The sequence below is a fragment of the Amblyomma americanum genome, chromosome 10, assembly GCF_052857255.1.
Source record: "Amblyomma americanum isolate KBUSLIRL-KWMA chromosome 10, ASM5285725v1, whole genome shotgun sequence".
Taxonomy (NCBI): domain Eukaryota; kingdom Metazoa; phylum Arthropoda; class Arachnida; order Ixodida; family Ixodidae; genus Amblyomma; species Amblyomma americanum.
Window position 1 is genome coordinate 47259600 of NC_135506.1, and position 23151 is coordinate 47282750.

The following is a 23151-nucleotide window of genomic DNA, read 5'->3' on the forward strand; positions in this document are numbered from 1 at the left end:
TCTCTTGGACCTCGTCAAGCTGCCCCGAGCAGCTTTCTGCCCAAGAGCTCCAACCACGTATGTATGTGGTGAAATAAATATATGGACTGTAATGAATTAGCCCGTTCGAAACCGACACAAACCAGCAAACTTTCGATAAAGCTGGTCGTATTAACGAGCCCTGACAAACGACTCTTAAGGTTGTTCCCGTGCCAGCAAACTACTGAGTCCACTCTCGCTGCCATTCGATCTCGTCAGTCGTGTGCGAGGACGTGGCCTTCGAGGGTCGAGGGAAAGTTAATTACTCTCGGGAGCCGGGATGTGGCGTGGCGGTCGCCGGCCCGCGCTCCACGTCCACCGCCCAAAGTCGGCCCCGTTGCGCAAGGCACGTCATATCGACGCCGGCGAAGTCGCGGTCGCCCAGATAGAGATGTACGTGACCGCGACTATGTGGGGCAATAGCAGGGGCGACCGTGGGCCGTTGCAGACACGGCACGTCGTCGTGCCAATTACGTGCTTGGCCGCGAAAGGCTTCTGTTAACACAACCAAAAGAAAGGAGGAAAAATTAAGTGAGAAGGAACGTCCTAACATTGGATCATTCTGCTCTCATGCGCTCACCTTGCCTTCTTTGAAGTCGTTCGCACTTTTGTTATTAGCGTCTTTCTGGAGTGTCCGGCGTGCACACCTTCTCAAATTCTGGAAATTTTAAAATTTAGTTCGAACAGATGGTCGAAAGAAACGGATTCCACTAGGTGAAGCTTCTACGCAGCTTACCTCTGTAATGTACCGTCTTTTCCTAAGTAACCAGGCTGCATGATTTCCGGCTCAGTCGTACAGTTAAGCACAGTTAAGCAACGCGTAAGACCTTCTATAAAGAAATCGTATATAGTCTAGTTTTTAGAGACCACAAATCCTATAGACAATCTATATACAATCTATATATTTGTGGCCTTAGTAGATTTTTGTCTATAGAAAGTTTAGAGACTATGAATGAACAAAAGGAAATATCCATAAAAAAACAGCATAGTCTAAATATGCTTAACCCAAATGTAGACCGTTTTTATAAGGATGGTTACATTTGGCAAGGAAAGTACATCTATCTGTACGTCTCTCTTTCTCCTAGCCAGTCTGGTTATTTATTTGTCAACATCTGATCGGATGGCAAGGCGTCGTAGGTTGAGGACTAGCAGTGAAGGTGGTACACTGCCTTCTTTCTTGATAATGTATTAATCGCCGTTTATTCGCATATTGATACTGTAGAAAACACCACTTTTCGCGTTTAAATAAATTTATGTTGCCCAAATGATGACGTCGGGCACTAGCTACTGAGCGAAGTTAATGCCATTCATTGGGTTCGGAAAATAACCTTGAACACAAGTTAGGACTGCTCGCACAATTCTGATTTTGCCTTCGGGTTTTCTTTTGTAAAATTTTCAAAAATTTCGAAAGCCCTGGATATCAGTTTTTTTATTCTAAATAATTTTTACAGCTTTACACTTCTGTCACGAAATAGGCATGAAAGCAATGCAAAACAATGACTCTAAGCCGTTTCAAGCCAATAAGGCTCACTTAGTAACCGAATCTTTATGGCGATTACGTCACTGTAGCGAATCTAGTTGTCAAGGGATAGGCAACATAACTGAATTTGTTATACGATTGTTTGCATCATCTGTTGTGGCACGGAAGTTTCGTGCTTCTCTTTCACTTTCTCTCTCGCTCCTTTCCCCCATAGAATGCACGTTGAAAAATAAAGATTGGATTTTGGGGAAAGGAAATGGAGCAGTATCTGTCTCACATACCGGCGGACACCTGAACCGCGCCGTTAGGGAAGGGATAAAGGAGGCACTAAGAGAAGAAAGGAAGAACGAAGTGCCGTAGTGGAGGCCTCCGGAATACTTTCGACCACCTGTGGCTCTTTAACGTGCACTGACATCGCACAGCACGCGGGCGCCTTAGCGTTTCGCCTCCATCTAAACGCAGCAGCCGCGGTCGGGTTCGAACCCGGGTACTCCGGATCAGTAGCCGAGCGCTCTAACCACTGAGCCACCGCGGCAGGTTTGGTTTACTTTTCTATTTTTGCTTCGAAAGAATAAAGGAGCAACACAGCTGCAAAACTTCTGAGAGATAGTTTAGATACACACTAAAAAATGCATACAACAGCCAACAGATACCACACAAAAATTCGAACATGTGCAGATACTAGAGAGAAATAACTTCAATTTGCACCCGTCAAGAAATACTCATGCGTAAATTCTATGGTCTATTTTAGAACCGCTACACAGTGTAAAGTAGCAAAGAACACCAAATAACTCACAACAGAAAACAATTGACCGGACGTTCCTCATTGCGACTTCCAGTGACAGATCGTGGGGTGTGAAGTGTTGATGCCAGTGAGAGGGTTTCGAAACTCTGTGTAACGGTATAATATGTATTGGTATTAATGTCGCTACACTCGTATTAACGGACGCCGCGGGCACGCTCTAGCGAATGTCTCGCTAAGTCATGACTGACGTCAATTTGTTTGGACGAATCAGCGATTGACATTACGGCCAATTAGCGTGGCGCACTGGCATGACGTCATGCGTGACGTCACTTCATCTTGCCCAGTCAGTGTGACGAGCTGCCCTAGTGTGTTAATGCCAACGCCATCGACGCCGCATGATAGGTAAACGCGCCCTTAACAGCTGTCGCTGTAATAGTCGCATATAATCATATATAGTCGGTGTTTCTGGCGTCTTTGACACTGGCCTTGGCCTAGATGACAATTACTATATACAGCCCATGTTTTTGCGCTCATTCGGCAGTACTATAAATGGAAAGCCAACTGGAATTCTTTCTAGGTCAAACATATAAGCGGTCTCCTCATTGCTTTTTATTTCGTTCATTTTGGCCCGAAAGGAGAACCTAGCGAAATGGTGGAACTAAATATTAACGAGCTGCAGCTTGACCATTCGCGATCGTTAGTGTTTTATCCCTCACTGCGTTTTTACTGTTCTTTCCTTGAAGTAAGTGATGCTGTTTTGAGTCACAGTATATATTTTACATTATGTGTGCTTATCTTGTATAGAGCTAGACTACGATAGTGACTGACACACTTTTTTAAGTATAACGCCGTTGCCCTGGACAGTTTTGAAAGGCGTTTAACAGCAATAAAAAGGCGGAAAATGAGATCAAGGGCACGCCATAACGAACTACACAAAGCGCTCTTTCTCGCCTGGACTGCCGGTCAGGGCCGTGTAGTCGCCGTTCAGAATGGTGGATAAATCGTACCGTGCTCTCTTGCACCAGCAACTAAAACCTAATGTAGGATGGATCATACAAGGTATAGCTTTTCTTGCTCGCTATTCTGGTACAGCGGTAAGTGTAGAGGAGATTTTTCTCCGCGTTAAATGTCGTCGTAGTTTGCCGTAACGAAAAGTTACTACTGTAAACCGCTCACCATTTAGTTACCAAGTTATGACCATACTGCGCAATCATGTGATTTAGGTGGACTCAGTTCACGCAGACCTTGGTATGGGTCCTTTAACGGTAGGAAGTGGGAAAGGGGGAGGCTGTAGTGTCATCCCACTCACTTATTCTCTCTGCTAGACAGAGGGAATTCAGGGCTTTTATTTTTATTATTTTTTCTCAGGCTTTGCTGGATGTTCCTCGAGCATTAATATGCATGGCATGCCGGGCCTCCTTCGCTAGTTACTGCTCCAAAAGAACTGCATTTTGCTTCCACAGTACTGTGCAGACCATCCCCCTTTTCGGTACAGGCGGCTTGCAAGTGACGTCACGGGAGCCATGGTGGAGCACCACGCGTATACCTTCCATCAAACTTCCATCAGAAGAGCAGATTTTTCTCTGTGTTCCTGGTCCTCCAATATGACGAGAACAAGGGACGTCAGTGCGCGCCATCTACCAGATGTTTCAGGGAAGAATTTCAAAAATTTTCGAAAATAGGCTTTGTGGTGTAAAAATACGGCTTTTGCGGCATATTAGTATCAGTGTTGCGGGCACCAGAAAGCCGGTGAATTGTTAACTAATTTCTGATAACTAACTTGTTACCTATCAAAGATTGTCAACTGGTTGCAATTATAGATTCGTAGCCGATTGTTAGTAATAGCCATATCTGTTTTTAGAATTTCGAAAACGTGATTACCCTCGCTGCTATGACTCGACATAATTTGCCAGCATCGTGCGAAAATACGTGCGCATTCGAAAGCATGCAGAAAAACCAGCCCCTCCAGTGCGAGTCATTAGTTGAAAAAGACAAATTTTGTCGAGCCACAGTGCCGAGGGTAATCGCGTTTCCGAAATTCTAAAAATTGGTATGGCTATTATTAAAGACGGGCTACAAATCTATGTTTTCAATTAGGTGCGTAAGTGTACTAGTTAAAAAGTTAATTATTAAAAATTACTTAACCAGCTTACTGCTAAAGACGATTCACCGGTTTTCTGGTATCCGGCAACACTGGTAATACTATGCCGCAAGAGCCATATTTTTACCCCAAAAAGCCTCTTTGTTAAAATTTTTAAAAGCCTTCCCTGAATCACCTGGAATATTGAGGTTCGTGTCAACAGACATCCGGACAACTGTCGCTCATTGCCGGGGGCACTGTGTCCACTAATTTGACGATGACAGCCTTCTCACGCAGCTGTTCTCCTATAAACGGGTCTTGACACACCATTGTCCATATAGGGGCCGTTTTTTTTTTTTCTCTAGAGCGCTTCTCTCGAGGTCTCTAGCCGGCTGGTCGGTGCGTGCTCTCTGCCGCACCTGTTATTACCGATAAAAGACGCTTCGCGTCTGGCACCAAGGCGGAGCCTGCGATTAAGTCCGTTGAAGGCCGACACATCGCGTGTGCCATTTCGTATCCACTTTCGCTTTCGACACGTTTGTCACGCCTGCTCTCTGAATTGCGGCGTTGCTCCTATTTGCTCTGCGATGCGTGCAAAGGAAATTACAGAACAGGGACAAGAAACCTGTCGAACGGCAGCTCAGTGGGAACCCTGTACAATCTTCTAAGGCTTTTTCGCCACCTACAACAAGCGAGGATCCAGAAGTTCCCGCAAGTATGGACATTAGCGATTGCATCATTAGCGTTCAACTGTTGCCTGGCACGAAGCTTCGGGTTTGCTCGAACCCCCGCTTTCGAAATCATACGTAATAACTGTCCAGTGCGTTTAGGAGAAGCCTGCAAGGTGAAGTACATCTCGTTTAGGCCGTATTACTCGATAGCGTGTTCAGCTCGGTCGGTCGAAAAGCCGTCGGCGTAGTAGTAATCGGCACCTTGTATCGGAAATAATCGGGGGCTGCGTAAAAAAAAAATTGTATCATGGTAATTTGTGGTTCTAGTGATTTATGGCTGACTGGTGCGTGATAGGCGATGACGAGTTAATGAAATCATTATAATTACTTCGTCAATTAAAGAAATGAAAAAGTAGAAAAAAATGAAAAAATGGGCTTAAATGGTGTCAATGCTTGATGTTGCTAATTAAAAATGTAGAGTGTGTAATTGATAAATTTATTAATTGAAACAATTGAAAAATGATAAAAACTTTCAAAGGTGTCAAACGGCTCAGAATGGAAAGATGATGAGTCACAGAGCCTAAACAGTCGCATCGGCATCAGATGACGCACCAAACGCCTATACGCGTCAACTCATCAGCCCAGCATGGGAGTTCTCCAACGTGTATGCTTTTTAGCATTCACGTGAGAGCAGCCAAGGACTTAAAAAAAACTACGAAGTTAATTAGGCAGTTTCCTTTTTTCTTGAACTTCGCAGCTTTTCCTTGAACCCCTTCATATACGTCACAATGGATGGTAGTGAGCAAATGCCCCCCTTAGCCATATATGTATATCATGCTGACTGACCAGGATTGAGAACTGCTGCGAATATATAATTTCACTTGTGAGCAAGAGCTTCACAAAGTTTTGCCCACGCCGATAGTCAACGCCACTGCAATTGTCGAATTTTGATAATTAAGGCTCGAAGGAGACGAATTAAAAGCAACCTGCAACGAGTCCGGACAGATTCCGGCAACGAGTCCGGCAGGCATCGCTATACCAAGACGCGGTGAGTGGCATCTTAGAAACAAGCCCCAATTTCATACTTTTGAGCTTGCTCAGTGAACCTCAATATTATACTTCTTTGTGGCGCTTACATTGTAACCTGAGTAACTGACAGTTCTTCTAGCCGTATCATATCTATTGGCTTCGAAAGTTTCATGCTTTAGTGCTAGTCATAAGATTCTTTGTTCCCATAGAAAAGTTACTGCATACCTCCTAGCTACCCGACCTTCTGCTCCATGATTATATTCATATAGATGTCATGCATCATCTGCACTAAGGTAGTCTTTTTCGGTTAAAGCGTGATGTCTGTTCTCGAGCGAAATCCTCAAAATCCGCTATTTTCCCTCCCGCCCATAACTCGTTCTTGGGCTTCTGCTTCACTATATTTTAAATATTTGCTAACTATAGACTTGACAATCCTGCTTTCTTTGCACCTGGCACTGCCTAGCACTTCTATACATCTTGCACGCTGACGGAATGGGCGCACAGTACTACTCCATTCCATTTTTATTTCTCCACTAAGGATCTTCCATGTCGATTACCTGTTCCCTCCTTTGGTGAAGATGGTATTCGTGACAATTAGGTAATTTATTTCTGCAACCTCTAATTGTTATTTCCTCTTATTCCTGGCATATATTCCCCAGTTTACAACTGCCTACTCGCCTGCCTACTTAATGCCTGCATAACGTAGTCTACCAGTAGAGTGTAGTAACGCTCACTGCACATAAGTACAGCGTAGTGAAGGGTCTGACCGATTCTAGGGTGAAACCTAAATAATACCTCGGCCTGAAGCAGTCAAGTCAGCTTTTCACTTCCACTTTGCCCGACTGAGGGCTAAACGCAGAAAAAAAACCAGCCGCGAACCCCACTTGCAAGCTCACATGCTCAAGGCTGTTTGCCACAGCAACCTGAACGCCTAACTGAGCATACACCACCCACTGCTGAAATAGCTCATGGTTCATCAGCAAGCGCTCGTTCAGCTTGCCTGCTATATGTCACGCGCGTGTCCTGAAGCTAGCGGTACAAGTGCGCAGTTCTCTTCTCCCTAAACTCTCTCCCCCTTCCGCTCTGCTGACCCTGAACAGCCCAGTGATCAAATTGATCCGTTCGATTGAACCCGCCCTGGTGGCGACGTACAGGAGGACACTATAGCTACAGTTTCCTGGGTCTTTCACTGTCAAGCAGACCTCGCGTGTTTTCTTTTCTGAACAAAATGTGCAGCGTTAATGATAAAAGAGAAAATCCGATGAGTCAAACTGTACAGATACTTTTCGATCGCTGCTGTAGAAACATTGGCAAAAACAACCTGAAGCACTCTTCTTTGTATTCCCAGTCAAAACGCACTACAGGATTCTAAGACAAAAAATTTCTGTAGTCTGTAGTCTTGTCGTATTTTGGGCATGTCTTGTGTAGTCTGTCTTGTCTTCTGTAGTCTGTCTTGTCTTTTGTAGTCCTGTCTTCTGTAGTCTGTCTTGTCTTTTATAGTCTGTCTTTTGTAGTTTGTCCTCTCTTTTGTAGTCTGTCTTGACTTCTGTAGTCTGTCTTGTCTTCTGGAGTCTGTCTTGTCTTCTGTAGTCTGTCTTGTCTTCTGTAGTTTGCCTTGTCTTCTGTAGTGTGTCTTGTGTAGTGCTCGTACACTGTGTAACAGTCGTTACTGTCACCTGTCAATTAACACAGGATTTGTGTTCTGGAGTACGCTATGCACAAAAATGCACATCTTGTTAATGGTCGCCTGTCAACACAAGCTTTGTGCATTCCAGAGTAATTCGTGCACAAAACCACTAGAATTGAAATGAAAATGATCAATATTTATTTACTGTTTCGTGCTTTTTTTTCGAGCTTGCTGATGCATGCTGTCCAGCGTTGTCCTGGCCGCAGGTTCCTAGATACATCGCCCATGAGCCAAGAAAAATGGTTTTTGTCTTGGCTGAAAAAAAGAAAAAACAGAGATCACCGCTGCTACCTGCGCAAAAAAAAATGCGAAAGCGTTGACGCCTCCTCGACACTGGTCGCCTTTCAAATTTGGCGCCATGGTTGTTTTCTCGTTGACTTGATTGGTTATCAATTAACTCTTATTTTACCCTCACTTCATCCCAGCAACGATTTCGTGTTTTCAAATTTTCCTCCATGGATCGTTCCTGCCCACTCACTGAATACTTGCCCAGTCTAATCACGCATTCATTGCCTTTCGCTTCTCAATAATTACCTAATTGCCTCTAATTTATCATTCTTTTTCCTATCTCCTAGTTAAGTATAGGAAACTTATCACTGGTCACGTGATTGCTCATTTCGAGTTTTCAAACTTGGCGCCAAGCTTTGGCTTTGTCCATACTTCCAGTTTTTCAAACTTGGCACTACGCTGTAGCTCCTACTTTCAGCGTTTTCAAATTTTGCGGCACTTTTTCTCTGGCCCAGCCACTTTTTGGACATTTTTGGCTGCAAATAATTATCCAATTATGAAATTTTCTTTTCGAGCAGCATCCTCACATCATCCTCTGCCAATTACACAACCAATCATATGATGCTATCTCTTCCGAGTTGCCCACAACTGCTGCGGACACGATCCCCGGCAACATAGCCTAGTAAACTCACTTTATTCAAAATGATGTAATACTGAACAAGGCTTATGACTGGCCGAGTTGGTACTGACTCACCTTAAAACCAGCCAGAACACACAAGAAGACATGAGCTCAAGAGGCGGGACTAACAAAAATTTAATTGAAGATTTTGATTATTTGATTTGTGAGGGTTTAACGTCCCAAAGCGACTCGGGCTATGAGGGACGCCGTAGTGGATGGCTCCAGAAATTTCAACCACCTGGGGTTCTTTAGCATGCACTGACAACGCACAGTACACGGGCCTCTAAAATTTCGCCTCCATTGAAATTTGACTGGTGCGGCCAGGATCGAACCTGTGTCTTTTGGGACAGCAGCCGAGCGCCATAACCACTGAGCCACTGCGGCGGCATCATTGAAGGAAAGCCGCAAAAGAAGACCCGCGAAGAGATACAAGCACACAATAACCCAAAGCAGTGAAAGGGCGAAGTGCAATCAAAGGTCACTGGCCTACTAATGAATCATCTAAAAAAGCAAATTCCTTACAGTGAAGGTTTTCCGATGGCTTAGCCACACGTGTCCTTAGCATTACCGATGTAGTAAGCCTCAACTATCTACCGACAGATTTATCCCTTCCATAAACCACTGATGTGTCGTGGAAATTAGGCATGCAAAGAGACAGGTCATCCTCAGATTTGCATTCACAAGATTTAGCGTGCAGTGCCAGATTAGAATTTGCCTTCCCCCTATAGAGTGAAAGTGCTCAGTCAGGTGCAAATTCAGATATCTGCCCGTCTGCCCATATTAGTTGCAGCCATAAGGCAGTGGAATGCAATATACTCCATTACTTTGCAAGTGGTGAACCTTTTTTTGTGACACTGTCCATTGTGGACAAGTACCCAGTTTTATCAAGCCTTTTTAATGGCGGCGCAAAGGCCTCCTGTCTTGCACTTCGCTGTTAAGACAACAGCAGCATTACGCTTTCCCGCGACTTTCTTGAGACTGTGAAATACTGTGGAGGTAAGGTGTATCAGCATCATCGGAGTATCTGCTCCTTACCCTCGAGCGAGTGAAAACATACTATGGGTTGTTGAGATGGGCAAGTGGGAACCCAGCTGCTTGGAAACCTGCTACAAGAATGCGTCCTCAGCAGTGATGGCATGACTTATCTAAAGCTGATGTCATGCACACGATTGCACACCCATCAAGTGTTTCCATCTTTACTGACCTTAACCAGCGACAAATACACCTCTTCACCATCCTTCCCCAACGAGTGGTCCGACTCGTAGCTAAAAAGAGCCTTCCCCGATCTTTAGCTGTAGCCCCGACAAACATATTCGTCCACAAAGCACAAGTCTGCATCAAGAAACTGCTAACGGTTCTGCTTAGACAATTCTGATGTAAAAGACAGGCCTTGACCGCATGCCTTAAGGACTCCTAAAACATCTTGTGCCAACTTATCTGAGCCCTCTATGTCCAGAAAAATTACAGTCATGAACATAACGAAATGCTACTATGCCAAGGTCTTCCAAACAGGCCTCCAATGCCTTATCGACTCTAGACAAAAAAATGTTGCTGAGCAAAGGTACGACCTGCGTGTAAATACCGCCCTGCCAACTGACAAATACGGATTTGCAGTAAAAGGACAACAGCCCCAAGAAGCCAGCAACCGAAATCACGCAATCATCTGTAAAAGCATGTTCATTGTTCACCCTGATGCAGTTTGCACATGCCTCAGAGGTCTATCATGTGACAATGAATAGTGCAGGCCCTCCATGTCGATGCTCACTGCAGAGCACCTGCCCAGGTTGCTGTCCACAAGAAACTAGAACTCCACAGAACTCCACTTTTGTGAGTTGGCAAGGCGGTATTTACATCAGAAATCAGGCATATGCAGAGGGTCCCAGGTTGCACTGTTCCTCCGCGACATTCTTCTGTCCAGAGTCAAAGCCGCATCAAAGCCCTGTTTGGAAGGCATCGGCATAGTAGCATTTCATTATGTTGATAGCTACTTAATTTTTTTGCACAAGGAGGGCTCAGATAAGTTGGCACAAGATGTTTTAGAAATCTTTAGGCATGTGGTCAAAGCCTATCTTTTACGTCTGAATTTCACTAAGCATAACCGTTTGTAGCTTCTTGACTTAGACCTGCGCTTTGCGGACGACCACATATGTTGGCGCCAAAGCCCAAGATCAGGAAGCCTCTTAGCTACGAGTTGAACCACTCGAGGCTGGTGAAGGACCGGTTGGCAATCACATGCATCACGACCGCTTTATGAAAGTCATGCCATCACAGTGCTTAGAATGCATTCTCGGAGCAGGTTTCCAAGCCAATGGCACCTGGGTTCCCACTTGCCCATCTTGCGCACCTGTCAGAGTGTGCTTTTACTCTCTCGAGGGAACGGAACACCGTTCACATGATGCTGACGTAGTTGAGCAGCACAAAAAGACGGGCTCTATACCTTACATCCACGCTATTTCGCACCATTTCAAGAAAATTGCACCAAAGTATGATGTTGTTGTTGTCTTGACCGCTAAAAGTAAGGTAGGAGCCCTTTGCTTCTTCGTTCAAACTAGGCTTGATACAACTACGGGTAATCGTCCGCTATGCACAGTGGCAGATAAAAAATGTTCACCACTTGCAAAAGTAAAGGTTTTTTTGCATTCCACTGCCTCGTAGCTGAAACTACTATGGGCAGACAAGCAGATATCTGAATGTGCGCCTGGCTGAGAACACTTTCACTGTATAGAGAGGAAGGCGAATTTTCACCTGACACTGCACGTTCAAACTCGTGAATGCAATCGGAGGACGACCTTTCTCTTTGCACGCCTGATTTCTGCGGCACATCAGTGGTTTTGGGAAGTGATAAATCTGTCCTGACATAGTTGAGGCTTACTACATCAGTAAGGCTAAAAACAAGTGCCTGGCTAAACCGTCGGTGAACCTTCACTGTAAGGAATTAATTCTTTAGATGGTTTACTAGTACATCAGTGCCTTTCGGTTATTTTTTGCCCTCTCACTGCTTTGGGGTCTTGCATGCTTGAATCTCTTTGCAGGTCTTCTTTTGCCACTTTCCTTCAATAAAATTTCAGTTGTTAGACCAGCCTCATCTTGTGCTCATCTCTTCTCCTGTTTTGTGTCTTCCGGCTGGTTTTAAGATGTAATACTGAAGGCCGAAAGAAAGCCATTTTAGAGTCAAGTGCACTTATAATGGCCACAGCTATAATGAATGTTCATTTATTACAAAAAATAGTGCTTACTTCATTAATTTATGCATGAAGTATATGACACTGCATCAAAATAAAAAAAGGACTAAGCCTCTAACCCTCATGGCCAAACTGCAGTTACAGCAAATGAAAGGACACCATAAACATGCCCCACATGCAAAAGCTTGCACTACAGGCCAATGCAGAAATAAGGTCAGATTACTTCCCAAACTGCATGACACTGCCACGCAAAGTAAAGATTGTGACAGGCAATAAAGGAGCAACAAAAAAGCAAACTGTAGGTAGCAGCCAATTTCATGCAGACAAGCTACAAGGTCAGGCCAACATAGATGTGGAAGAAATTTGAAAAAGAAAGCCAAAACAAGCACATAATTTTTAAGGTTCTCACAGCCCTTTAAATGGCAAATACTTTTCTGAAAAAACATAACAGAAGCGGAAATTTTTTTTCGGAAATCAATTTTTTTCATGAACTTCATTATTCTTGAAGCATGGGCGGTCATAGAGTAGACAGATTAGTTCATGCGTTCCTAAGCAATGCCATGCCAAAAACTGTACTTACAGAAAAAGCTTGCCTTACTGAGTGAATACCACTGACCATCCACTAATTTCCCAGCCTGCTCCAGGTCCCTGGCAAAAATCACACGCAACTTGGTGGCTTGCACAACTTCCATGTGACTCTTGGTCTTTAGCTGGAAAAAAATTGAGGGATCAGTGAGATATAAAATTTTACATGCATTGCTTTGTTTCAATGACCAACTAAGAAAGAAACAGTGGTTTCTGTGAGCGCAACTATTTTTTCACACAAGCTTTCCACAGTAAACCACGTTTATCGCGACCTAATTCACACTGACTTGCTGCACGGTCCCAGCACTACTGTGTATAGCTCTATGGTTTCAAATGCTTTGTTAGCTCTGAGCCCTTGGGCTTGCACTCGTTAATGCAGAAAACCTCGGGAAGGCCAACCAGAGCTTCGAGCTTTAAGCCATAGGTATTCAGAAGCTCAGTGGTCTGTGGGAGAACTTTTGGCTTGGTGACACAGTAGCAAATGCTGCTCCAGCTACTTTAACTCCATTGCAAAAAACTTGCACAGCAGAGACCTGTCCTCCATTTTGCATTGCAGAAACAATCACTGAAATTCAAAGCACGTATACTAAATGCTCACCTACCTTCCAACACAGCTTCATAATAATGGGTATAATTATTGGAATGAAATACCAGTCAGTACATGTAGTTTTCAGTTTATCCAAAAATTATAAGCAACCGACCAACAATAAACATTAAAAGAGAAATAAAATAACCAGAATTGTTTAAAAAATCTGTCAGAAGAATTATGTGACATCCACTACACTCCAGAAGAGCAAGGTTCCGGGCTAGTTGGTAATACATTTAAGGGAGGAAACAGCGCAATGAAACACGGACACACGAAGAACGGACACACATGAGCGCTGACTCACAACTGAAATTTATTTTGAAGAAAAGATGCTTAAATAGGAGACATGCGAGGGTGCTTAACAGGGCTACTGCAGCGATAACCGCCAATCAGTGTGGTCGCTTCACAAAATTTCAAAAACAGCAACGAAAGAAGTAAGTGATAAAAAACGGTGTAAAGGGCCGCAAAAAGGTGGTCAGGTGACAGTAACAATAACAAGACCAATGGGGGGGGGAGCATTAAAACCATGAGGGACACAGATGTGAAAATACAGGTGAAACATAAAAATGAAAGACGTACAAGCTTTAAAAGCATGCCCAAAAAGGGAGGGGGGAGATAAAAGCGTTAAAATCTTAAGACGCAGCGAAGGATAAAACAAGATAAAGGCACTACCAACAAGGGATCACAGAATCATTAGGCTATAGGTTGCACAAGAAAACTTAAGTGTTCATCAGGCCACCCAGAAAATTTAGCTCTTTTTCCGACAAGGAGAGGGATGCAGTGCTCACGCATTGTTCACCAGCTTGATGAATTTGGAGGGCTTCTAGGATTTCCCTCGTCAACCTATCTCGTCCTCGGCTGATAGTGGTGCAGCGATTAAAGTCAGGGGTGCAGATTCTTTCAGTGTCGTCTTCTGTGATTTTGCACTTCTTACAGTGCTTAGCCAGGTGCCCAGAAATTGCTATACTATTTACGTTGTTTTGATGTTCTTGTAGGCGGATATTGATACACCTTCCCGTTTGACCGATGTACCTCTTCCTGCATGACACTGGGATGGAGTAAATTATTTCTAAATCACAGGGGACATGTTGATCAGAGTGTGCCACCCTACGCCCTCGGGTTTCCGGCGGGTTATTCACTTTGCAACAGAGGGCGGAAAGCTTGTTGGGAGCCGTGAAGACGACATCCACGCCGGTGCGCTGTGCGACTTTCTTTAGACGATGGCCGATGGTGTGGAGGTAGGGCATTGCCACAAAATTTTTGCGTTTATCGTTTGAAGCAGCAGGTTCGAGGTGTGGCCGGGGCTTCTTGATCATGGAGCCGGCTACTGATACGAGCAGATGCAAAGGGTAGCCTGCTGACAGCAGGCTACCCTTTGCATCTGCTTGTATCAGTAGACAGCAGGCTACCTTTTGCATCTGCTTGTATCAGTAGCCGGCTCCATGATCAAGAAGCCCCGGCCACACCTCGGACCTGCTGCTTCAAACGATAACCGCATAAATTTTGTGGCAATGCCCTACCTCCACACCATCGGCCATCGTCTAAAGAAAGTCGCACAGCGCACCGGCGTGGATGTCGTCTTCACGGCTCCCAACAAGCTTTCCGCCCTCTGTTCCAAAGTGAATAACCCGCCGGAAACCCGAGGGTGTAGGGTGGCACACTCTGATCAACATGTCCCCTGTGATTTAGAAATAATTTACTCCATCCCAGTGTCATGCGGGAAGAGGTACATCGGTCAAACGGGAAGGTGCATCAATATCCGCCTACAAGAACATCAAAACAACGTAAATAGTATAGCAATTTCTGGGCACCTGGCTAAGCACTGTAAGAAGTGCAAAATCACAGAAGACGACACTGAAAGAATCTGCACCCCTGACTTTAATCGCTGCACCACTATCGGCCGAGGACAAGATAGGTTGACGAGGGAAATCCTAGAAGCCCTCCAAATTCATCAAGCTGGTGAACAATGCGTGAGCACTGCATCCCTCTCCTTGTCGGAAAAAGAGCTAAATTTTCTGGGTGGCCTGATGAACACTTAAGTTTTCTTGTGCAACCTATAGCCTAATGATTCTGTGATCCCTTGTTGGTAGTGCCTTTATCTTGTTTTATCCTTCGCTGCGTCTTAAGATTTTAACGCTTTTATCTCCCCCCCCCCCTTTTTGGGCACGCTTTTAAAGCTTGTACGTCTTTCATTTTTGTTTCACCTGTATTTTCACATCTGTGTTCCTCATGGCTTTAATGCTCCCCCCCCCATTGGTCTTGTTATTGTTACTGTCACCTGACCACCTTTTTGCGGCCCTTTACACCGTTTTTTATCACTTACTTCTTTCGTTGCTGTTTTTGATATTTTGTGACGCGACCACACTGATTGGCGGTTATCGCTGCAGCAGCCCTGTTAAGCACCCTCGCATGTCTCCTATTTAAGCATCTTTTCTTCAAAATAAATTTCAGTTGTGAGTCAGCGCTCGTGTGTGTCCGTTCTTCGTGTGTCCGTGTTTCATTGCGCTGTTTCCTCCCTTAAACTACACTCCAGCAGTTCTTTGCCATTGTGCACCTTCAAACCACACTTTCTTACAGGCACATTTGCACAGAAATTGGGTTGAACCTGATCTTTAAGAATATTTTTTGATGCAACAGTAGGGAGAAACCAGGTTTTACCCAAAAACGAAGCAACCTACACATTGCATCACAAGCCTAGATGGTGCACTTGAGTCACCTCTTATGCTTATGCAAGAAACAGGAACAGAGATCTCTTGACTAAATCAAAAAAAGAGGAAGTGCAATGCATGTGTAAAGCAGAGAAGATATAAGCAATACCACACTAAAACACTGGGAGGATTCCAAGAGTAGGTGAATGCATGAATGGGTGGCAATCAGATGGCTAAATGAGATTAGGAAATTTGAGGAAAATGGGTGGTAGCATGTGGCACAGGACACAGTTACCTAAAATGAACTAGCGAACCATTGTTTTGCACTAATTTTAACAGCACATTCACATGACAGACAAAATCACTAACTCCAGGAACAGACTGAGCATCATGCAACTCAATGTCAATCACCATTGCAAATGGCACCAGCACCGCAGACTGCACATGAGGAAAATTAGACATTTTTGCTCTCAACTTTGAGCAGCAGTCAGCTGCGCTTTTAGGAGCAAAGCTCTAAAGTACGGCAACATTGGCACTTTGTTTTACTGACATGAGGGTGCTTGTGAACGTGCAAGTCCCATGTTTGTTTTGCACCAAATGTGTTAATTGCGAGGTATGTTTAACTAAAGAGGGGCATCTAACATGGGCATCAGCTCTTCATTACTTCCCTTCTATATCCCTCCCTTATATCACGGTTCAAGTGTCCACCAAAATGTGAGACAGTTACTGTTACATTTCCTTGAATTTTCCTTCAACTAATTTTAAATTTTTGAAGTATAAAGCTTTAAGAAGGTAGAGGTACAAACTGTGCAGTATAACCATATGCTATGGCAATAAACCAGCAATAAATCTGTGCTGACAGCAGCTTGCCCAGTGCATTGCAAGGATGCTATATCATACAAGGATTGGTGTCATTGTGCAATGTTACATTACTGACTGACAATTTGGTCTCTGTATCAGAAATACTGGTAAACCATCATTGTAGAGCACAATGTTTTTAAAGGGATAAATGAACATATAGGTCCTTTTCGAGGACACATATGCATACCAGGCAACAGGTGTGCAATGTCAAAGCACGTTTATGTTAACAGCAGCTGCGTCAAGAGCTATATCAGCGACTATATTTTGTACAAGTCTACAGTTCTGGTAATTATAGGCTGAGGCACTGCTGTGAAGTGCATGTAGAGTTTCATGCATTTCTAAACTTAGCTGCAAGCCTATATTGAAAATATTTTTCTATGTAGGCAGCTAAGATATGCATCACTGAAAAAGAATAACTACCATGAACGGATCAGGAGGGATGACACAGCCGAAGGCAGGAAGCACGCATGGCCCAATAGATGCTGGCCACTGGCAACTGCAAATAAATACATCAAGAGCAACAGCTGTCAGTGGCTGTAGCCATGTCATGAATGACAAGAGAGAAAATCATCTACTGCTTTAAAAACTAAACTTAGACGTAATGTAAGTAAATAAAAACCAATGAGCTAGCTCATGACAAAACAAATGAACAGATTTTATGTAATGCACCCATATACATTCTTTGAGAAGAGTCACAATGACTGTTATAACCACACTGAAAGATGAGCTGGCTGAAATACCGCACACCAATTTGAATATAGGATGTGCAGGTTTTCATTAATTCCTATCATGGTGCCTTGCACCAATGTCGAGGTATTAAATTGAAAGTTGCAACCAGTCTGCCTTGGTTAAATGAGAAGAGAGAATGGAAAAAAGCATGCCTTCACTAGCAGGAAGCTTGATACCTCACAGCACAGCTTGGCATCATAGAAAAATTGCTAGCGCATTTAACAAATCTGCATACAATTAAAAGCTGCACAAATTTGTCGACTGGCAATGCAAGTAAAGGCAAGAGAAACAAAAAATACCAAAGAACACTCGTGAGTGCGGCGAAGGGAGGTCTGTGGGTAGGATCCCGTGCCTGGGAAGAGTTCCGAGCTCGGAGAATCGCCGGCACCACAGCTGATGGCACGCAACCAAGAATAAATAACAAAGCGAAAATAAGTAACAAAAAAACCATCGACAATGGCGAACGACTTGAATGCGGGCCGCAAAAGCGAGGGATATAGCAAAAAGGTAGAAATCCTAAATAATTGTGCAGTTGCATCTCCGACAGCTCGCAGTGCTCAGAAGGACAGGAAGCATCAAAGTTTACAGCTCAGGAGAAGCAAGATTGATCTAACTTTGACATAACACTGCCTCAAATCCTGTTCCACTGGGGAAGCACAGACAAGTTTACAAATGACAAGGTGATGAATATGAACTAGCCTTTCGCATGCGATCACTGTCTCAAAATTTAGTATGACGCATATTAAGGCACAAGCACTAATCCGATGAGTACTAACCCTGAGCAAAATAGTGCGGTGTCTGATCGCAGCTGGCCAAGCGCGAGCGCTCCGCCGCGCAGCACTTCTCGCTCATCGTCTTCTACGCAGTGCAAATCCATGCTTTTGCACCGAGTGTCGAAGCGCTAGCAAGCGAAAGCGTAACTCTGTTGTGATATCTGGTGCCATTTTTATTTACCACGGCACGCGAGTAATAAATGCACATACAGACAATGAGAACAACACTTGTCATGCAGGATATAGGCCCTGCTTTTTTGGCGCCGCATTGTAGCTGCGGCAACCGCAGGCGGACTGCCTCCACTCACATCCCTATATAGCCGCATACAAATAGCGCGTGTGAATACAGATCATTAGCAAAGAAACGCAGAGCGGGACTCACCGGCCATGCGATTCATCCAGGCTTAGTAAAACGGCGCAGGAGTCTTCGTTCCCCTAACAGATGAAAAGACGTCGCAGCACTCTTTCTTCATGGCTTACCCGTTGAAACTCGCCAATGTTGACAGGCCGAAATCCTGGTCGTTGGCTTCCAAAACACACTCCTGCTCACCTTCCTACTGAATGAGTTCTTCACACGTGTCCACCGTACAAGTATTCAAGCAATGCCTCAAAGAGGCAAATAATACAAAACACAACGTATCGGTTGCGCTGCAATGGCGCCGACGGCTGCGCTTTCGTGTCGGTGAAAATTTGCAACCGACAAAAAAATTAGTTTTTTAAACCATGAATACTTATATTATCTTCACAACAAAGACATTGCATTTATTTTAAATTATTTTTATATTATTTAAGAATACTAAAGCGCTTTCAGTTACTTTTTCTGGTATGTGGTTTGTAGAAGCTGCGATCCTGTGATCCCCTGAAGTGACCCGGATGCCTAGCAGACGACGGAGCAGACGACGGAGCAGACGACGGTGTTGACAGAATGCAATTTCGTTTTATGCCAGATAAAATCACTAAGTTGCGACAAAAACAGCGAATAAGAGCGCCGTATCTCAAGCTGGCGAATATCGTGGATAAGTTGAACGCAATTGGCACGATGGAGAGTAGCTGCTATGCATTAATTTGCGCGAGCGACACTGGCACGCTCACCGGAGATCATGAAACTTAACAGCTTATCGGTGACCAGTACAAGCGGAGTGCTTTGATATCAACTGCGTTACGAAACTACGTCGATACTTGCGTCTCACTTTAGCTAATATGCAACAGCGGCTAGCACTCGCCGCATCCTGATCGCGTGTAGTTTAACAAGCAAGAGCCCACTAGCGCATCGAAGCAGGCGTGTTTTCGAGTTCGTATCGTTACGATAAATACGAGTTGTTTCGGCACGTACTGGAATTGAAGTTCTCAGCCTGTGCGTCACGGACGGTGACGATGGCGTCGCGGACGATCTTAACTAAGACTCGCCGCAACGCAGCCGATAACCCAAGCATATGTGCGTTAAAGGTTGTTCACCAGTAGTGCAAACGTGGGCATCAAGTATCGCTCAGTCGCAGCGCCAGTCGCTCGCTTCTCGATTTTCCAGCCTTCCGAGTGAAGGTCGCAAGCTGTTGAGCCAATCAGTGAGCCAGCGGGAGTGAGCGAGGCGAGCTTTCGGGAACGACGCCGCCCGCGGGCGCGCCGGGAAATGAACTACGCGCTACCCCCTGGCTGCCCTAGTCGTCGCTAAGCCTAGCCGGTTTCGCATCGATGCAGCAGCTGAGTGCACTTTGAAACTGGCTAGCGCCGAGGTGCTGCTCTCGTCATCGTTTTACTGTGAACCTCGTCTCATAGTAAAACAAAGATATGCTCGGTTTCCGCGACACCTTCAGGAGCGGAGCCAGCTGAGGCCAGGAAAGCCGCGATTGAGCAGCAGCAATTAAAGGCGCCGTGGGGAGACATGTGTTTGTATTCCTGTTATCGCTTCTACCAACGACTCGATATTGGCCAACGATACTCCATCCGACGGCTTAGTATGGACTTGAACAAACATTACTGTCGCATTTTTCTGACGCTGGCGGCCGGTATTCAGGCTGGCATGCCGCGCCCGTACGTTATCATGTCGCTCAACTGTATGGCCGTGGTGCACATCAAAACCTCCAGACATCCTCCTTTTCGCTCAGATTGTCATAGCACACAGTCACACTGGGACCAGAGTAGTTTAGAGGACCGAGCGCGGGTGCACAGGAGCTAGACTGTGTCAAAGCAGGTGAAACTCTTTAAAGCGCGCGGTTGATGTCAGTCCCAAGACTTTATTCTCATTTCGACCGAGAATCAAATTGGTTCAAACTCGCCGGCCGCCGCATTTCACCTTCGGCTGCATACGCTGCTGTCTATATTTAGCGACATTTTCGTGTCACCGTCATGAAATGTTCAGTGAAGGCAATGAACGACATCGTAAAGTATTTTTTTTTGCTTTGCTATTTTAAGATAAGCACCACGTCACTGCCGCTAAAAAAAATTCCCCGCCAACACTGCATCAGCGTTGGACTTAAGAGCGTTAGCTACGAGAGCTTCAAGTGTTTAGATCGGGGTCCTAGATCGGGGTGCTCAGCAAACGTGGAGAGACAAAATACAAACATCTGAGGGCATTTCGTTTCGGAAACATTCGTTCTAAGATACAAGCAGCGTCATCTACATAAAAGATTTCGCACTACTATTGCGATTTACAGCCACTTTCGCTAAATCCGGTATGTTTCCTCCTTATATATCACTTCACGAATTTTATAAACGTGTGCATTACAACAAGATGAATTGTTTGACCGCATCCGGAACCCTCTGCGACAAACGATTAGGCCTTATGGCTGTCCCCGGAATGCACAGTTTGGGGGCGAAAAGGTCGTCGGTGCGAATCCCACACATATTTTGGGCTTCATCTAAATATTTATTTTATCCTCAGGAACATGACAAGTCAAATGACACCACTTCGATCGTTATGCGTCAAACGGGCGGCCCCCAAATTTGATGCAAATGGGGGTCCCCGGGGTTCCACTTCGATAGCCGCTATACTGGCATATGTAAAACGGATCGAAGGTATCTGTGACAACTGAGGCTCTACGCGCCCGCTGTTGCTATGTGATATAGTGTGGTAACTGTCTTGGCTAATTTGACCTTCCCTGCAGACAGACGTGTCCTTGACAAACGTAAGTAGTAAGAGCTGACGCTCTTAAAACTGAAACGGGCGGAAAAATGATATCGGGGTTGCCTTGAACATTTATACAGAGAACTGCGTGCATGTACCCACATGCTGCCTTTGTGTAGCCGGATGGTTATGGCGAGTAATTTTCCCTGATTGACGACTAACGACATTCTTTTCCGCGACGCATAGAAGTGTCCTTGGTTTTTTCTGCGCATGTAGTAGTAGCGGTACATTATGTTACATGGCTTGAACATGTCACAGAAGCCAAGAGGACACTGACTTTCAGTAGCGCCATTCGACTTGCGCACACCGACTGGTGTGCAGGCGCTGTCGTGGCTGCAGCTACATGCCGCCACCGCAAGCGCGTGCGGATACGCAGGCACCGCTGGCTTCGTCGCTTGTGTATACAGCTTTTTGGGCTTTCAAAGCCGCATTATACTCTTGAGCATGCACTACTTTCATCACATTGTCTTGTGGGAACAGAAGGGAATTAGGTGAGTGCTCGAGCAGTGCCTCTCCTCTAAGCCAATTCTCGTTCGGTGAGAGAGCCAGGTCGCGGGAAGCGAGTTGAATACTCGATTCGCCAATGTGAATGAGCACTTCATTTCGCTCGGTGCCCGTCACCAACAGACCAGAGCACCTCGCATCCTCTTCGCGACTCGCCACAGTGAACGCGCTTTGAAGCATCTTTTGTCAATTTGATCCTATCGCTGTCACACGACCGCATGACAGTATTTCTAGAATTCTGCAGTAAAATAATTACCCTCACCAGGAATCTGTCGTATGACACATCCCACGATAGGTATCTATCGCGCGGCACAATCCACGACAGGTATCTGTCGCGCGACTCATCCCACGACAGGTATCTGTCGCGCGGCATATCCCACGACAAGCTCTTGTGTCGCGCGACAGGCCGCACGACAGGTACTTTTGTCGCGTGAAGAGAGGCGCGATAGAAGTCTGTCGCGCGACTGAACCCACGACAGGCAACTTTGCTGAGGCACGCAATCTCTGTCGCGCGGCACTAGTCCCTCTGTCGCGCGACAGTACCTGCGACAGAAACCTGTCGCGCGACAAATGCTGCGACAGGGACCTTCTTCGCACGACAAAATGCAGGAAAGATGTCTGTCGTGCGGCAGAACCCACTACAAACAACTTTGTCGCGCGAAAGAACCCACGACACGAAGCTTGTCGCACGACACATGGCACGACAAGACAGCTTGTCTTGCGACACAAAATTGTGTCGCGCGACAGATGCGCGACAAAAAATTCTGTCGTCCGTTTTGATCGGGTTTTCTTGCGTTTGTTTCGGTATCTCCTTGCCTCTAGTGGCTCCCCTTGCGTCCAGATGCCTTCTGCTGCTTCGCTGAAACTATGATGTTATCAGGACAAGGTTTTCAAGTGCTGGAGGCTCTATCCGTGGTTGCAGATGCTAATGTTGTTTGTGCGCTTCTACGGTATACACGTGCAGTGGGCGAGCGATACCCTGAAACATTTCCCGTTCTTGTGTGTTGTCAAGTAGACATGTGAACAGGAGTACTTCACCGCTTTTCTTGGCTGCTTGGCTGACGCAGCGTGAGCAAGTGTTATCCAGCACACCTCGTCTTATCGACAAGGCTCAAGCTAGCTTCAGAACCGTGAGAGAAGTGTTATATAGCCTGCTATGAGCTTTGACACAAATCTAGTATCCTGTGCTCTTCTTGGAGTGCTGTGTGTGTGCGTGAGTGCGTGCATGTGTGTGTGTGTGTGTGTGTGTTGTGCGTGCGTGTTTGGGTGTGTGCGTGCATGTGCGCATTACGAGTGGATTTGACTGGTTCACGTGGACCAGTTTTTAGGCAGCATATTGAAGAATTCACGCGACCAGCTCTCTCTCGCACACCTTGCTTACAGGTTCCCTTATCTGGCCTTAGCAGGCCAGATATTTATTTTTCAGGCCAACCTCTCTGCCTTTCCTATCAATAAACCCTCTCTCTCTCTCTCCCTTAACAAACGCGTTCACAGCGCCAATTTCAGGTAAAACAAACTTATACCAAGTGATGAAGTTTTTATCCT

The 23151-nt window shown here is 45.3% G+C and overlaps 2 protein-coding genes across 4 annotated transcripts in view; one reads left to right on the forward strand and one right to left on the reverse strand.

The window, feature by feature from the left end:
* LOC144106846 (uncharacterized) overlaps positions 1 to 23151 on the forward strand; it is a 43624-nt gene that overhangs the window by 9234 nt on the left and 11239 nt on the right. The window lies entirely within an intron of this gene.
* On the reverse strand, positions 7826 to 19561 carry LOC144106545 (uncharacterized). 3 transcript variants are annotated; one of them, XM_077639392.1, is made up of 5 exons: positions 18364 to 19561; positions 17508 to 17601; positions 16900 to 16975; positions 12416 to 12509; positions 7826 to 7965 (listed from the first exon to the last, which is right to left on the reverse strand). In XM_077639392.1, the coding sequence occupies exons 1-5, from the start codon at positions 18377 to 18379 to the stop codon at positions 7841 to 7843; spliced, it is 405 nt and encodes a 134-aa protein (XP_077495518.1). In that variant the 5' UTR covers positions 18380 to 19561; the 3' UTR covers positions 7826 to 7840. The 3 variants fall into 3 exon arrangements, with proteins under 3 accessions (XP_077495518.1, XP_077495517.1, XP_077495516.1); XM_077639391.1 differs by having other exon boundaries at positions 12398 to 12509; positions 18364 to 19560; XM_077639390.1 differs by having other exon boundaries at positions 12380 to 12509; positions 18364 to 19550.

Coding starts and splice junctions, on each gene's coding strand:
- LOC144106545 (XM_077639390.1), bottom strand. Junction 16,976..17,507: donor GCACTCACGAGTGTTCTTTG/GTATTTTTTGTT, acceptor ATTTATTTGCAG/TTGCCAGTGGCCAGCATCTA. Junction 7,966..12,379: donor CAGTAAGGCAAGCTTTTTCT/GTAAGTACAGTT, acceptor TCTTTTTTTCAG/CCAAGACAAAAACCATTTTT.